Here is an 18,239-nt window from a genome sequence, read left to right as displayed (position 1 = left end):
CCGAATAACGAAATTGAAACCCGAAATAGTACTCCAACGAACGGATATTCGGATATTCGGGTACAGTAGGGCTGTACCCGAATACTATAATAAAGTTATAGTAAATAATAACAAACTCCAGTGTTAGAATTCCATAATTCCATATTCATAAATAAAATGATATGCAAATAACATTTTCTTGGCTGTGGACTTGTACTATACATAATTATGTTGAGCTCATGGTAATCTAATTCAATAAACAATAACTGCAATGAACAGATAGCATTTTCTGACTCGTAAAATGATTGGATATAGTGTAATTTGGTAAATGATTCTGTGTTGAAAAATGTATATCTTTAAAAACTGCGTTGGTGTATTAGGGCGGGCCATACTATTTTTTTGTAAATCGATCGAGAGGGGTGTTCAAATAACGTATTTTGGTGTGTAGAACACACATCTATTTAGATTTATTTATTTTGAAGTTGTTGCTATGGAAACAACATGACGGAGAAAAAAGTAATATCTTCTACATATAATAACGGACAAAGTAAAGAATGAAGTGTATGTTTAAATGTTAGCACCCCCCGAAGAGGCTCAAGCTCTTACGTTGAGTCTGGAGTTTCAATACATTCGGAATTTGACCGTGTAAAATGTCCTCTTGGGTTACCGTACAGCCAATGCGTGACGTCATTGGTAAGCGTAACGGACCCCGAACACATATGGTAGGCCGAACACATATGGTATTTACACCGGCACTATCAGAAAGTTGCTATCAGAAACAATGCCCGACGTAATATGGTCGGTGTTTACATTAGCATCGCTAACACTCAGAGCTAACCTGTACTAGAGAGAGCATGTGTGTGAAGAAGCTGGATATAAAAAGGAACTCACCTTGTGGTATAACCGGCAAGAGAGAAAGCCTTTGAGCTCCATACTGTTTCAGAAATAATCCTTGATAATCCATGATATGGCGTTTAAGGTTTAATTATTGAAAACTTGTATGCTAGGATCCTCACAACCGTAATCCTAACATGCTAATAGGTAGCAACAATATTTATTGTTTCAGTTTGTTGTGTTAGCATGCTAGCAATTTAATATTAGCATCAAAGAAGGTAGTTGAGACTGATATGAATTTCTTTGGTTCTGCAGGAAGACCGACTTGATTCAAGTCTATCTTGTGAAAAATTACAATTTTGAAAGAAATAATAGCAATCTGTCTAATAGCTGTTGAGACATGTTTCTCTAGTGACATTAAGGTCGGGCTGCTGCTGGAGGAAAGAGTGTTTAATGAAAGAGCAACTTTCAGCCTGTTTCAAATGGAATATTTCCGAAATGTGTTAAACTTAAATCGGAAAGCATGAAATTCACTTTGTTATTTTGTCTACTTTAAAGTAACAACACCCTGCTACTTAGCGGTATTGCCATGACAATACGATGCTAACACATGCTAACTCTCAGTGTCCAACAGAATAACCTTGGCCCTATTGTGTTATTAGGCGCTTTCACACCGGAGTACTTTTCCCAGGAATAGTTCCGATAGTTCCTGGGATTTTGCGTTCACACCAAAAAGATCTGGAACTAGAACTTTTTTGCGCACCTTTTCACCCCTTTTCAGTCACTGCTGGAGAGCAGGGACTTTCCTTTGGAGAAAAAGGTTCCAATTTCTGATTGGCTGGGCGAATTGCAAACCAGAACTCGTAAAACTCTGAAACATTTTTATGAAGCCGCCATTTTATTTGCTCGCATGAGCATTATTAGCATTAGCATTAGCCCAGCGCACCAACGGAGAGAAACTAACTTATGGCAACACAAAAGAAAACATGGGAGCGGTGGAGTAATGAGGAGGCGCTTCTGGCGATTTACTCTACTGTGGGTTTTTTGAGACTCCCCTTTCGGTCACCCGATTCGTACTTGTCATTTTTTCTATCTATAGCCAATCAGATGTCTCCTCCATTCTAAGCCAATCACATGAGCGTGCCCCCACGAGGGTATGATTTCTTGCGTTCATGATGTAGCGCTTCATTTACACATTTTGCGCTGTCCAAAACCCACGAATGCACAGCGATCCATGCACAGAAAGCGGTTTGTGTTTGCAGGTTCAGCGATTTAAACAGAAAACAAATGTGTGGCTCAAAAATACATATGTAAAACTTTTTTCTGTATTTGGATTTTATTTACATGTATATGAAACGGAACACATTTGTGTGTGCATTGATAAACACAAGTGTGAATCCTTTTGCGGATCATAAAATACAAGTGTGAATCGTTCTGTGTGCATTTGTGTAATATGAGACTGATCTAAGCCCATAGTTATAACGTTTTTTAAATGTGATGTGTTCTATTAGTTTGGACTGAGTTTTCATTCACGCTGGGGTGGTATGATCTGCAACACATATGGAAGATAATCAGATTTTCTCTAAAGCTCATTGTGTTCGCATCAACCCAAGCTGTCATCTGAACCGTGTAACAGATATCTGAAAGCCAGTTGTAGTGGGAAATATCATGATGTCATCAGTCCCCTTGTGTTCTGTGTGCACAATGGTGCATGATATTATGAGGACTCTGGAGCTAAGTTCAAGTTTTGAGCCTGAACTTTGAAAAATACAATAGGTAAAGGTAAGTATTTGAAAGGTTTTTTCAAGTTCGGTATATTTATACGTTTCTGTTTTCAAAATACCAAACAGATCATGCATTTTAGCCATGCCTCATTTCGCTCTATGTCCTGTTTGCTGTCTACGGGTCTGATTCTGCTGACCACGCCCCCCTGCAGGAGAGGTGAGCCGTGCTCTGATCAGCTGCTGGGCTGTCAGAAGAGGGGGAGAAAAAGAGATCTCTGTCCTCCGTGTTTTATTATATAGAGTCGTTATTCATTTGTTTTAAAGCTCAATCAATTTAGAAGAATAAAGATTTAAACTTTAACGGACATCTTGACCGGCGAAAGAAACTGAAACTGAAACTCTGCCGCATGGTCCCCTTGTTCCTTGGAAGAGGCGGAGAGGTGGGTGTTTGTCATCTGCTGGTGGACTAACCGGAGAGAATTACAGTGCTTGCCTCGACGGAGAGGGATTGCATTGAATTAAAGCAGCGGGAGCAAACGCTTGCCTCGGGGAGGGAGAAAAAAAGCCACAGCGGAGAATAAACGGAAGGGTAACTATGGGCGGGAAGTCTTCTTCGCTGCTTTTGTGGCAGACTACAGCGCCACTTACAGGCCTGGCATATGTACTACAGCGTCTCCAGCGCTTTCGAGCGGCAATGGCCGGCCGTGGCCCAACCCCACATTCCCCTGATAGGTGGAGAGTTGGCCCAATAGCCGTAGCGCCACTTCTGTGACGTCATAGAAGTGTTCAAATCTGGATCAGTCTGTATCAGATCCGTTGCAGCCCCTTTTTTAGAGATTTGGGTATGGAGGAAAATAGAGAGGGTTGTGTTTTCTGACACTTGGTGAGTTCCCTGGAACACCGGGGACACATATTCATGTATAAAAGACGTACAAAAGTGCATTTTGCATGATAGGTCCCCTTTAAATAAATGTTAGTAATTGTATTATTTATTTTCATATTTCACATTTATATATATTTTGATATTTGGGTCCTTTTTTTCTTTTGCAGATTTTAATTTTTTGATTTAGCTCCATAGGACACACAATTAGCCACTTGGAAAATGTGCACATCTTAACAATGCTGCAGTATGATACACTAAAGTTTAGTGTATCATACTGCAGCATTGTTAAGAGTAACAGTACAGAAATGTAGTCATTAGACGCTTTCACACCCGAGTACTTTTCCCAGGATAGTTCCGAAAATGTGCATTCACACCAAAAAAATCCGGAACTAGAACTTAGTTCATGAGAACCTTTTCACCCCCTTTTCAGTCCCTGCTAGAGAGCAGGTACTTTCATGGAAGAAAAAGGTTCCCATTTCTGATTGGCTGGGCGGAAGACTCCCAGCTGCTTCTACTGAAGCCAGTCCCAAACTCCGGGGACTTCCGGCCGGGGACTTCGGGTGGCAGTATACGCCGTGAAGTTGTTTGCGGCCTGCCAGTAAACCCAAAGCAGAAGAAGAAGAAGTGACGTCAGCGGCTTCATTTGCCTAATCCTCCCTCGGGGACTTATTCCGGTGTGAATGCGATCTGCTCTTTAGTTCATCAGAACTAAAGAGTTCTGAACTAAAGAGTTCTGATGAACTAAGTTCTGATGAACTAAGTTCTGATGAACTAAGTACTTGGTGTGTAAGCGCCTAATGGTTTTGCAGTTGGGGTCATATTACATGAAATAAGAGTCAAGGCTCATGCCAAAACTGTAAAGGAAACAACTCTCAAAGATGAGCCCTTTGAAGTTCTCCAAAAATGTAGATATTTTGTGACTGTTTTACTGATATGTCCATTGGGATTGGCTGGAAGGACAAATAATTACAGAAAACAATAAATCAATATCTTTAAATTAATTATGGTACTCCCCCAAATCCAGTCTGTATAATCCATTAATTCAATTTTCTATCAATGTGGTTAAATCTGTACAAAGGAGGCTAGGCATCACTGGTATTTCCCTCCCTTCATGCCCATTATGGAAAAATCCAATATTCACAGCGGGCGGTAACCCATTGAATAATATACATATGCAAGCACATGACATACAACACATTGGGCAAATAGTAAAAAACAATATCATAATTCCGTTCACAGTGTTGATGGAAGATTTTAATCTGAATAAATCCCTCTTCTTCTCCAATGCAATTACAATCAAATATTAAAAACTTAACATCAAAAGGTATAAAGATAGGTTGTCATGAACACCTTGATATGAACCTAAAAAGACTTGCAAACAAGAAAGGAATGATTTCAGGTATATATAAACTTCTCCTCACCTCCTGCCAATACTAATCTGCAGTCACAGAAAAGATGGGAGCAGGATTTAGGCAGTTGAGTGGGTCGAACTCAACATCAATCTCCAAGTGTGTCCGGTTTAGAGCAATACAGTTACAAATCCTTCACAGAGCATACATCACACCCTGTAGACTCAAAAAGGTGGATCAAACACTCTCGGGCCTATGCTGGCATGGTTGTGCGGAAGTGGGTACCCTTTTACATTGTCTTTGGTCCTGTCCGGCTGTAAAATCTCTATGGGACGTAGTTGGAGATACACTCGCTGAGATCCTGAACATAGAGATACTCTTAACTCCAGCTACATGCTTGCTGGGATCCCCGCTCAATGGCATAACATCAACATTTGCAAGTAAACTTATAGCCCTAGCATGCCTTCCAACTAAACGCCTCGTTCTTATGAACTGGAAAGTCAGAAAGCCCAAACTGCTTCAATTTAAATAGATGGCTGGAGGACTTCCTAAACATCTTAAGTATGGAAGAAGCTGCTTTCTCCCTGTTATATTTGGTTAAGCCAGACAACAGGCTTTGGGATAAGATAAGGGCTTTCCTGGACGCAAACCATCTCGGCTGCCAATAATAATTATACTAATTATAATAATATTAATAAATAAAGAGAAATAAGCTATGAAGAAACAGAAAAAGAATGGTAATAATAATGAAAGAAGTTACATTAAATGGGAAATGGATGAATAGGTGAATTAATCAGAAAAGGAAGAGATGTGTATGTGTGTGTGTATATATATATGTGTGCATCTATTTATTTATTTATTTTACTATTTATTTATCTATTATACATTTTTGTTTTTGTTTTATAATAATAATGAGGAAACAATGAAGTATATCTATATTATGAAGCAAATCATGAATAAATACAACGCCATATGCATGCATAAAATGTAACTGACACTGTAATACCCCTACCCCCCACCCTTCATGTTATTGTCCTGTCCTATTTGTGATGTGTGTGAGCCATGTCCTTGTCCGTATGTTTTTGTCTTTGAAAATGTTTAATAAAATATAAATGTTAAAAAAATCTATTGTCCATTGTACGCCTGAGTATTCATATAAGCCCACTCAAGTTTCTTTGGTTTTATTCAAGTTTTAAATGAGGTTGAGGCTCACAGCAGCCCTTTACATATGGCATTTACTCTGGGTTTTACTAAAAGGATCTCATTATCTCTAAAAAGCAATAATCTTTGTTGTAATGAACTAATGATAGAAAAAAACCTTGAATTTTTTCTGATGAAAACAAGATAATGATTTTCTCCCCAAGATTATAACCTTGTGATCTCAATTTCCAATACAAAGATGTGTTGGTTGGTTATGTTGAAAAGGGAAACTTATAAGCATGTGTGTGTTTCTGTGTGTGTGTTTGTAGGAACCTATGTGACCCAGGTGACAGCCACAGATGCAGATGACCCCACGTACGGTAACAGCGCCCGCATCGTGTACAGCATCCTTCACGGCCAGCCGTACTTCTCTGTGGACCCCAAGACAGGTGAGACGTTGTAGCCCTTCTACATTACATTTTTCATGACGAACCCAGAGTTAATCAAACAGATGTGTGACTTTAGTAACCCACAGCTCACACTCCCTTCTGTCGACAAAGCAGACTCACCGGGTCATGATGCTGAGAGGGGCTCTCAGAGTGAGTCCTGCACCGGAATTCTAAAACATGTTCAGAAAGGCACGTTAATATTTTCAGTCCTTTAACAGACAACCGATCAGAAATGTTTCTGAACATGGAGTGTCATGTTGGATTTTCAACATGAGGAGCAGCATCCTGGACTAAGGCAAGAGACAAACTATACCTCTCTGCTCAGAGCGGTAGCATGTTGGAAGCAAGCCCCCAGGAAGTGAGCCGGCAGTTAAAGCAAATCTTCATAGTGGCCAAATGGTGGTACAACAACTTCCGTATCAGTCATTTAACGTCATTTGGCCCAAAAATACTATTTTTGGAAAAGACATGTCGGTAAATCATCGTATGAGTTTTCTTTTAGGTAGATCAACTACCATGAATCGAAACGTGTGTAGTCGTCATTTAAATCATTAGAGGCTAAAAGTTGTAAAAGTAGCTAAAAGCATAATCCAGAGCTATTTTCCCTCTCTATTCATTTGACTGAGCCAAGACCGGCCATGATGGAGTGGATTAGAGGGCCAAATGGCCTGTATCCATCCATCCATCCATCCATCCATCCATCCATCCATCTATCTATCCATTCTTCGTCAACCGCTTATCGGCAAAGGGGCATGGAGGTACAGTAGCAGTTCTGGAAGGGGTTCCCAAACTTCTCTTTCTCTGGCCACGTTAACCATGCTCTGTCTTGGGAATTCCAAGGTGGTCCCAGGTCAGGGTGGGGATATAATCCCTCCTGCTGGTCCTCGTTAAGTTATTTAGTATTCAACCAGAGAGGTTGACCAAGCTTTCTTCAGCTAAACACTGAACAACTCAAACTCAGCGAGTTCCAACAGTTGCGACTCTCTCAGCAGAACTGCTGGGTCCTCTGTAACAGCAGCAAGAGGAAGTTCTGATGGTCCAGGATCAGCAAATAAATGGTATAGAATAGGGGCCAGTGCCCCTATAACACTGAGCTTTGCCCATTGTGTAGAGCTTGTTAATATCATGTGTGATTGAGTTGGAGCAAAGACTGTGATTTAACTTGAGCGGCAGTTAACAAGAATGTGTTTTGTTTAGTGTTTAATTATATCGTAACATTTTAACCAAGTTACTCACAGAAATTCCAATTGTGTTTTGTTTTTTTGTACGTCATTTTTTTATACTAACCTCAAGATGTTAAAATCTCTAACCTTGTATTTTTCTTATTCGTCCCGCATTGTGCCTCTCTAATTAAATAATTATCCATAGCACGGCACCCTCGATGCACCTAAATGAAAGAATTACTTTTGTGCTAAAAAGGGTTTAAAGGATATTTCCCTTTCAAATGGATTTTCACTTGATAATATAGTTATCCTCATTTAATCAAGTTTAAAACTAGAACATGTAAAGCACCACAGGTCACCTCTCTAACAACTGAATCACAGCAGGGAATCTTTCCTCCAAACTTTACTAAGTCCTTCACCTTGCTTTAAATACTTTAAGGACACTTTCAGTTCTCTGTCCTTCATCTGTATATTTAACCGCCCTTGCCCTAATCACTTCGTTTTTTTTTACTCTTCAAATGGCTTCTCCTGATTTTTTAACTCCATGCCAGTTCATTCCTGATCAAAGGCTGCCAACAGAGAGGCAGGGGGCATTTAGGCCTAATTAGAGCTTCATTAAAGTATGAAGTACCATAACATTGTGTCCTAATGAAGGTCAGAATCCACAGTATATGTCTGTCCTTCTATATGGGAGGCCATTACCATAAGGAGTACCCGTTTCAAACCTCTCCTCTTCCTCCAGGAGTGATCAGGACTGCTCTGGCCAACATGGACCGGGAGATAAAAGGGGACTACCAGGTTCTCCTCCAGGCCAAGGACATGGGAGGTCTGCTGGGGGGGCTGGCCTCCACCACCACCATCAACGTTACCCTTGGAGACGTCAACGACAACCCGCCTCGCTTCGCTAAGAGTAAGACCGTCTCCACAATGAGGCTGATGGGTGATTGTTGGATGGATGAAAGGGCTCTTTGATTGTTGTGACTGATTAGATGATTGAACAAAATCAGACTTGATGTTCTTTCTTGAATAACCCTTAATTTATTTTTGCCCTTTTCCCCTCTCTTCTTCCATGACCTCAGGTATTTTCCACCTGCGGGTGCCAGAGTCTGCGTCCGTGGGCTCGGCAGTCGGAGGGATTCGAGCCTACGACCCGGATGCTGGTGCCAATGCAGAGGTGGATTATACCATTGTTCCAGGAGAAGAGGGCAACATGTTTGACATCATCTCTAGTGGCCAAAGTCAAGAGGGAATTGTAGTCTTGAAAAAGGTACTTTTGTCATCGACTGTTCATTAACTGCTTTTGAAACAAATACATTTACTTCACTAGCTTGCATGGTGATTCCCAAAAAATGTCCAGATCTCCAAAAACACACTGGCGCATTTAGGTGGAATCCTTTACCAAAAATGTAGAATAACGTTAATTTCCAAATAACTAATTCCATCAGTACAACAAGAGGCACATTAGCGTTTTTTAGATTAAGTAACTTTAAGAAACAGCTGTCAAATAAGGTTCCTTCCAATTGATGGTAAGGTAAGAAGAACTGAAAATGTGTAATAACCATGACAGCTTGAATACAGCTCTGTTCTAATGTGATAAAACATCTAGACATTCACCCTGGATACATGGAGAACACTCTCTTTACATCAGACAATAATGTTGCGATAATAGCAACCTGTACATCATTCAAAACACTTAGAGTGAATAATTAATATGGCATACGTAAACCCGGTTAATGTCCCGCAACATAAAGTTTCATATAATGTGTAATGCATTTTTAATACAAGTATTATTAAGTTTCTTGGTTCTTAATATTGTCGTTGATAAGTCAGACTGGCTTTGGTGGCTATGCTAACATCATCCATGTAATAACAGAGAAACTTTATTTACGTCACTATGTTGCCAAAAATGTTGTGGAGATTCTCCTGCTGAACAAAACGTGTTAAGTATCATAAACATGACTTGGCTAGAGAGTTTATTTTCTAAAATATGCCAGAATCCAGTGGCAAAATCCCATTGCTTTTTGTCAAGGGAGCCCTTGCGATGCTAACTCTCAGGTCGGCTTGGAAATACATTATCACTGCACCACTCACCTGTTTTATTGTGATTTTATTGTGATACTCACGCTGGCATTGCTGAGAAAAGCAGCTACGTAAACACTGACGTCATGACGGGCTACTATTAGTCAGTTAAGAAAGGTTCTTAAGTGGTTCCCAAAATGCTACAAAGCTAGCACCCGCACGAAACTAGAAAGCAACTTATTTCAGTGGAAAAACGGCTAAACTGTAGCCAATCTGAAAGCATAAAGCCAACATTGTTTGATGGATGTGTTGTGACTTTTCTAAATGAGTCACCAAATAGCAAACAAGAACCAAAGGCAACTTTTGCAAACACCAGCATTTGGTTATTGATTCGAGAGTGGGAGGAATGTGCTGATGTGGCTGTGATCCCATTCTTCCTCTTAACCTTCCATTTTACCAAGCTTTTCGGATAAATAACGTGTTATACATTCATGCATGCAACAGAAAACGTTCCATATTTTGCAGCCATTGTATTTTAGTGCTGATTTAAGTAGGAAGAATAGGGAAGGGAAAAGAAAGAGGAGGGAGTAGAGGGCATTAGAAGGAAAACAAATAAGGGGGGAGATCATTTGGATTTCTAAACTTGAACATAAGACACTTGCCTTAGGAGGATCACGGCAGTTTAAAAACAAAATCAGATCTCAGAGCGTTCTTTCAAAAGGAGTCATCTGAGGACTAAAGAAAACTTCGTAGTTAATGCTGCGTCCAGAGGGAAACCACGTCCATGATCACACACACACACATGTCACATCAAATCAAGCGCTTTAACATAGAGAGCAGAGGCTTTTATTTCAGACTGTCCTCTAAATCAGAGCCGACACCTCAGAGTCTGTCTGAGCACAATACTACCAGCTACTGTTCTTATTTTTTAGATCCATGAATCTGTAGTTCTCAGAACATTCTGTCTCTGCCCGTTGTTTGAGACAAAGAGGCATCTGTCAAGGTTAAGTTCATTAAAATGAGATGTGCTGAATAATATATGGGCTAAGCTAGCACACATTGCCTTAAAACAGTCGGTTCAACTTCACATTCAGTATCATTTCGTGTTAGCAAAGTGAGTGGGAATGTTTAAGGTCAGGCCTTTGGATGAGATAGTGTTCCTCTGAATGCATGATTACATTTCTGACAGGGTTGACTAGGGACTAAAGTTAAAGCTAAACGTAGGTGTTTAGCTCAGTTAAGCTGCCTTCATAGGATATTTAGCAGAACCTTACGGTGAGAACAGCTTGTTAAGATTTGCTATGGTCACCTCCCCTGCTAGCTTGCGCTGCCTCAGACAGCTGTTATCTGATTGGTTGCGCATGTCAATCGAGGTCAAAGATTAAGTCATTTGAACTTAATCTTCCAAATACCTTGTCCTGGACATAGTTTCTACAGTATAAACTGTGCAACAGTACAGTAGGCCCACACAAACTGCAGAACACTGGTGCTTTGGGAACACTCAAATAATTTAATTCCCATTTAAAATCTGGAGACTAAATACGAACGTGTGTGTGTGTGTGTGTGTGTGTGTGTGTGTGTGTGTGTGTGTGTGTGTGTGTGTGTGTGTGTGTCATACTTGCCAACCCTCCCGATTTTCGCGGGAGACTCCCGATTTCTGACAAAATCCGATTTACTCACGACTGTTTCCACTCGGACTTTAATACAGCTACACCATTGTTTGGTTTCCATGGTAGGGCGTCTCTTTAGCAGCGCGCGCAACTCAAAGTCTGAGAGGGTGAGGAAGATAGTCACAGAAAACTGAACAAGAATCGACAACTCGACCCTCTGCTCACTCCTTTCCTGTAAAATACAGGTCCAGCCCACACATATGCTCCATGGTGCTACAGGCATTGCCCTTACAACTACAATAAGCATGTAAATGTTAATCTACAGCTCCGGCGATCCACTAGCACCCGGAGTCTCCACCTGCAGACGCAGCCATCCTCATCAACTAACTACTGTAGCGTCACCTTGGATACGAGTCCAAACAACTCACAGACTGCATTGGGCGCTGAAATTACCTATATGCCCTATGACCATCAGATCTGACGACGCTGATTGGCTGAAATTATTTTTTTCTGCGGCATAGTTTACAGATAGCAACAGTCAGGCTGCTGCTGCACTGGCTGAGGGCTCCTTTCTTACCACCCGGACGAGAGAGGGTAATGATACACGCTGCGGCCAGGCAGGAAACATGTGACTTATCAGTAACTTTAGACATCGTAACACAATTTTAAACGAGATTTTATTGTAGATTATACATTTGACTGATACCAACTATATAATATTTACCTTGTTCATTAAAAATAAAAATAAAAATAATTTTTTTCTTTTTTTAAATATATATATATATATTTTTTTAATGACAATCAAACATGTGGGAAGAGGGGGGGCACTATGGGCCGGCCGACACTGGTCAGTACTATCTTAGACCTTGAAGATCAAAAGTTATTAAAAGCTTTGCTCTCCGTCAAACGCCCTCCCAGTCAAACAGGAAGTAGCTCTAACTCAAGCATATATTCTACAATATGCAAAAAATGTCTCATGAATGACAAGAGTCTAGGCCTGAAAACATCTACACGCCAATATTCACTTATCGACATATGCTACCTACTTGTAACACAAAGTGTTTTATAAATCCTTGCTAATGCTATAAAATGTAGTATTAATGTGTCCGGTACGTGTAACATCACCATATTCAACTAATTAATATTTATATATTTGCACGTTTTGTACTCCCTTATACATATCATCTGAACATTTGTGCAAGCTTCGATGCAAAGGCGTAGGGTCTTCAAAATACAACACATGCTAGTTATTTCTTTACATTATCTTTTAGTAGAGGCCGTTGAAAGGGGGGTGTTTGTGGGAAACCACAATATGTGTGTTTCCCACAGGGCTGCTGGGAGTGGATGAAAGGCGGAGTCGTGTGTGTTTGTGTGGGCTGGAGACGTGGTGGAAATGATTTAATTTTTTTTCTCCGGTAGTATGCCTGGCAATATAATAGCCTGGTGCTTGCCTTCTAGAGAATTCCTCCACTTTAAGAAGAAGCTTCTTGCTATGCAACAATAAGGCAGGATATCCTGGACTCATGCTTGAAATGCAGGAATGGAAATATGTTTATGGGATGTGGATGAGTAGTGTTCTTCGCTGGTCGCTTTTTGTCAACATGCTCTTGTACTGACAGATGGTTGGATCATTGCAATATCTTTTTTATCTGGTTAGTCAAATTAATATAGGCTTCTCCTTTGGGGGGGGGGAGGAGGTTGCTCTTTTTCAGGTTGGAGCAACAGCCCCTCAAAAGGTCATCCCTGTGGACGAATAGCGTCTTTGTCAGATCTGCTCTGTGTGTGATTTTGTGCCTCAATATTCACATGTTTTATTCAGAATTCAGGATGGCTAGCAATACTGTTATTTTGTGGAACTCACCTAATATTATTAAATAGTAATAATTGATAACCATTCAACTTTTCTCATAAATCCTAGTACACGATGTAATGTGTGAAATTATGCCACATGTATCATATATTTTCAGAAATCTAACTTTTATTACAGATATTACTGTTAAAAGGAAGGGGTTATCTTTTCAATCTAAATGTGAATTCAAATGGTTATGACATCCACATTATACTATATATGTAGCACATTTAGTAAATAATGATTTAACAGAATGAGGTTAAAGTGTTTATCTTTATTAAATAGCACAAGCAGCACATCAGCACCAGCTTGCTTTAGTCCTCCATTTGTGTCACAGGATTCGTTCAGGCACAGTATTGAGTGTAGCTCACCCACACAATAATTTTTGGTTACATGCATACAGCTGAATAAAAGAAACTTAAAAGAAACGGTAAAGTATGAGTAAGACAGAAGGCATTAACAGCTGCATTCTGTTTGTGTTCCTGCAGACTCTTGACTATGAAACCAAGAAGTCGTACACCTTCAAGGTGGAGGCGTCCAACGCTCAGCTGGACCCCCGTTTCCTCCACCTGGGGCCCTTCAGGGACTCTGCGACAGTGAAGGTGAGCGTCCTGGACGTGGACGAGCCCCCTGTGTTCGTCCAGCCGTCCTACTCTCTGGAGGCGTACGAGGACACGCCCCCAGGGACCATCGTCGGCTCGGTGACGGCGCAGGACCTGGACGCCAGCAGCAGCGCCGTCAGGTAGAACACAAGTACACAAGAAAACATAAACATGGCTACATTAAGAGGATTTACATTCAGTATTATGAGAAGCAGGCCAATCAATTGAAAACATTTATTGATTTAATCGCAATAATAATCTATGATTGATCATGATTAATCACAAGTTTAAATATTAGTATTTACTTTTATTCTTTCAAAACATAGTTACAAAGTGCTTTCACATAAAACCGAACAACGGTAAAATCATAGACTGGTATAAATACACGAAGAGCAATTTACCTCAAACTGAACTGTACTACAGTAAACAACAGCATCTAAACATAAAAAGACAGAACAGATACATTATTCAACAAAAAACAATACTTCCATAATACTAAATAATATAAAAATGAAATAAGATCACATATAAGCAATTTTAGAAAAAAGTTAGTTTTTATTAGTAATGTCTGGTGTGCTGTTAATCTTAAAGTAAACAAAATGTTCAACCTGATTTAAAATATTAAAATATACAACAGTGATATAATGAGTGTCTTTGTGCAATCACAATCACTTCTAACGCACACATTGAGAAGTCAAATCAGACAATTATGCGACGACACAGTCTCATCACAGGGTTTGAAAAGTCTGGAAAGTACTCACTCACAGTACTAACATGTATTAATCCTTGAGAACTTTGTCTACTGAATGCTTTTATGATCAAAGGCTCCTGAACTCTTACTAAATGACAGAGACATGTGAAAATCAATTGACTTTGTTGGGGGATCATTTAGTGGACTGTCTACAAATGTTGCAGATTTGTTCAAGGACAGTTCTTCAGTGTGGGTCACCCACGTTCAGAGACCAATACACAACCAGTGTAACCGGTGTGTAAGAGGAAAACACACCTGGAGCCTTTAGGAATGCCTTGGTTTGCAATTATATTGTATTCCTCAGGTAAAAGTTGAGGTAAAATGTGGGTCAGTTACGGGAGTTAGTACTGCAGATACAGGCACCAAAATGTCCACATTCATCCCTTTGGGGTCATTTATTTTAAAAAGCTCGTCAGGCACTGAATTTCCAGCGTAGGAAACAGGATTTTACCACCTGATTTTAAACACTGGATCAATTTTGGTGATTTTCCTATTGAGTTATATGTTTTAGACTATGGGGAAGTCAAATGTACACTTGTGAAACTTCTTCAGAGCTTTTTTGTATCATTTTAAACACCAAAGGGAAAAAGGAAAACTAAAACACTGGATTATTGCAAAATTGTTTGTTTGTTTGTAGCCTTTATTTATCCAGGTTAAAAATCCCATTGAGATCAACGATCTCTTTTACAAGGGAGACCTGCGGTACATATATATATATATATTATGACGGTTTTTAAACTCCAACAGGAACTATATTCTTATTACCATGTTTAATAGAAACATTAGATAACATTGACACAGTATGATGTATTCACTGCAGTAAAGAAACAGTAAATTGCTTAAAAGACAAATTGAGTGCACCATCTTCTAATATGTCCTGATATATTCATTTATCTGCAGCACTAAGTTGCAAACCGAAGCACAGAACAGCCTATTCGTCAATGTGTTGCTTAAACTGACTGTGCCCGACTGCAGGAGTGAGAGCATTTCTCTAATGTTGGCCCGTAATTCCTCTCCTGTTTCCCTTCCATGTTTCCTCTCCCCTCTGCAGGTATTCCTTGGAGTGGCAGACAGAGTCCGACAGCTGTTTTGACATTGACACTGTTGAAGGAACCATTTCCACCAATGACTTTCTGGACAGAGAGACAGCAGATCAGCACATTATCACTGTTGTGGCAACCAAAGTCAGTAAGTATTCCACGATGCACACAACCTGTATCTGACACAGGGGACAAACAGCCCGGAGCTCATCGTCCACAGAGGAATCAATGTGTTGTGTGACATCACATTGCTAACTTTTTTGCTATAGCCGCACAATGTACCCTGGACTTCTCCATATGGGCTGGATAGAGGTTCACCTCCTATATTAGCGGTTGTATTCTTTAAAAAAAAATCTGAAATACACGTAGAGTCAGGACTTTTACATTCATACTCTGTGGAATTTGTTGTGCTTTTTGGGTTTTTCCCTCTCCTCTAGTGTGTTCTATAGGTTTTTGTGCATGTAAATGGTCTGCAAAGGCTAACATCCCTGTTTTCCCTCCAGAGGGAGTTTCTCTCCCACACATTTATCAAAAGTCTGATTTGCAGCAGTAGAGTAATGTGGGATTTCATATGTCTGTGTCTGTCACTCATACTCAGACTTGTACATGAAAGGAAAGGTTTAACCCATTTGTTAAGGCTTGAAACATTAAAACATTTGACATATTATTGCTAACCTGACCAGTGTCGGATCTGTTCTATTGTCACACAATCCAAATCAATTCAAAACATTATTGGGAATAACAGTAGTGAGAGTCCACAACACACACATTTTTGAACTACATTTAGGCCCCTTGCATTACAGTGGCATTTTTTCCTTTTGAACTTTTGTAAACGTACACTATATGCTCTGTAATAGTCGTTGACAGAGCAAGGGATCTACTTTAAATATTATATTATCGGGGCATGATGGAAAACACACCTTCTGGACTGGATTCAATCATTTAGCATCATTTAGGTACTGTATTGTTGAAATCACCCTAATCCCTTTGAGAAATAAATGCAGTCTAAACGAGGCTTAATACTGAGATGTAACAGTAAACCCCAACAAATTAAGTTATCTTCCGTTGTAAAACAACATTCTGACAGTAATCAAAAGGTTTTAGATCATTTTGATGTCATAGTCTGGCTTGTTGAACTCATATTGTTACCTTGTTGCACATTGAGACTGCTGTCCTGTTCAATTAATAGGATTTTGAACACTATCGAATACAGTAGATAGTTACAGTGGTTCTTCTTGAGTGTGTATTCTTGTCTCACAGTTGCTCTGCTCATCGCTCACAGACACACACACACACACACTCTGGAATCATAGCCACATGTCCCTTCATCTGAGTCCAAACTGTGATTCTGCACTGTTAATGTTAATGTCCACATGTTAAAGGGTTGTTGAGCAACGCATTCAATGGTGATATAAATATTGTGATCTCCCCACATCACAGCCTCTCCAGCCATCATCACATTTAAAACAACATTTAAAAACGATTCTAATCAGAAACATCTGCAGATAAAGAAATGACAAGTTATTTGAAGTTTGGCATGTTAAAGCCATTTATACAGTTGAATAATGTTTTTATGTTGTTATAATAATACGTGCACTATTAAGACTATCTTTATTATTAGTATCTGATACACTGAACTCAGCTGTATGTCTGTACAGGCGGCTTTAATGTAATGTCTGGTTAGTATCTGGCTCCATCTGGTGGCCGGAGGTTGTTCAGTAAGCTACTGCTGGAACAGATCGGTTTAGAAGTAAAAAATTGAAAAAGATATAAATAAATATTACTTCAATTATGTAACATATAAAACATTTTCTACATCCTCTTATGTAAAGTGTGTTGTCAGGAAAAACTAGTGAGTGGACCAAACCATTTAATAATTTATATTAGAAAACAAATTAAAAACATCAAAGCTGTTTCAAAATGTGGATGTCCAGAGAAACAAATCCACATGTCCACTTTCAAAAGTTAACATACTCATAATTGAGGGAGAATGTTATTTTGTTATATTATCACATACTATAGAATATCACTCTGATCTCTGCTTACACTAATAACATGTACTGTAAGCAGAAATGTGATGTAGCTAGTTGTGAAGTAGCAAACTTCAAGTATTTTAAGGTATTTGATGATACAATTATGCTTGATGTTTTATGGTGTCATTATATAGGAGGTTTTCAAAATATTAATTTGCAAAGGAACTTTGGCTTCAACGGTCGAATAAATGTTGAGGAGCAGAGGTAGAATGTAGACACTGCACAGTGCAGCAAGGGAATTATACCTGCTAAAACAAAAACAATAATTAACACATTTATTCTTCTGAGTGAAATAATAATGTGCTTTATATGAGTAAGGCATTTATGTTATATGACTTCCTGTCATCATCTTTACACACACACACACACACACACACACACACACACACACACACACACACACACACACACACACACACACACACACACACACACACACACACACACACACACACTTAATGTCTCTAAGTCCTCTCTGTAGCGTTAACTTGTGAATGAATGTGTGTCACTGACTGTATGCTTCCTGCCCTCACAGGTAACCCCACGCTGTCCACTAAAGCCCCGGTGACAGTGGACGTACTGGACGTGAACGAGTTCCCCCCCGAGCTGGCCCCCCCCTCACAGACATTTGTGTGTGAAGACTCCAGAGTGGGACAGGTAAACTGCTGATAGTATGTGAAGAAAAGGAGAAACACGTGTGTTACTTAAACCTTTTTGATATCTGAGTTAGGTCGTGTTATCTACTATGAGTCATTCAAACTGGGTGTGCATAACTGAATTCCAGTGGTGGGAAGTAGTGGAGTACAAATACTTT

At 39.7% G+C, this 18,239-nt stretch overlaps 1 protein-coding gene across 1 annotated transcript in view; it reads left to right on the top strand.

Moving 5' to 3' along the window:
- The window catches only part of LOC117488285 (cadherin-12-like), an 80,148-nt gene that overhangs the window by 23,436 nt on the left and 38,473 nt on the right, over positions 1-18,239 (top strand). Inside the window, 6 exon segments of the mRNA XM_034137105.1 lie at positions 6,239-6,358; positions 8,264-8,431; positions 8,601-8,788; positions 13,488-13,741; positions 15,404-15,540; positions 17,961-18,082. Of these exon segments, the coding sequence (XP_033992996.1) occupies positions 6,239-6,358; positions 8,264-8,431; positions 8,601-8,788; positions 13,488-13,741; positions 15,404-15,540; positions 17,961-18,082 (989 nt within the window).

Source organism: Trematomus bernacchii, unplaced genomic scaffold (assembly GCF_902827165.1).
Source record: "Trematomus bernacchii unplaced genomic scaffold, fTreBer1.1, whole genome shotgun sequence".
Lineage (NCBI taxonomy): Eukaryota > Metazoa > Chordata > Actinopteri > Perciformes > Nototheniidae > Trematomus > Trematomus bernacchii.
Note: the sequence above shows the minus strand (reverse complement) of the source record. Positions and strands in the feature narration are given on the sequence as shown.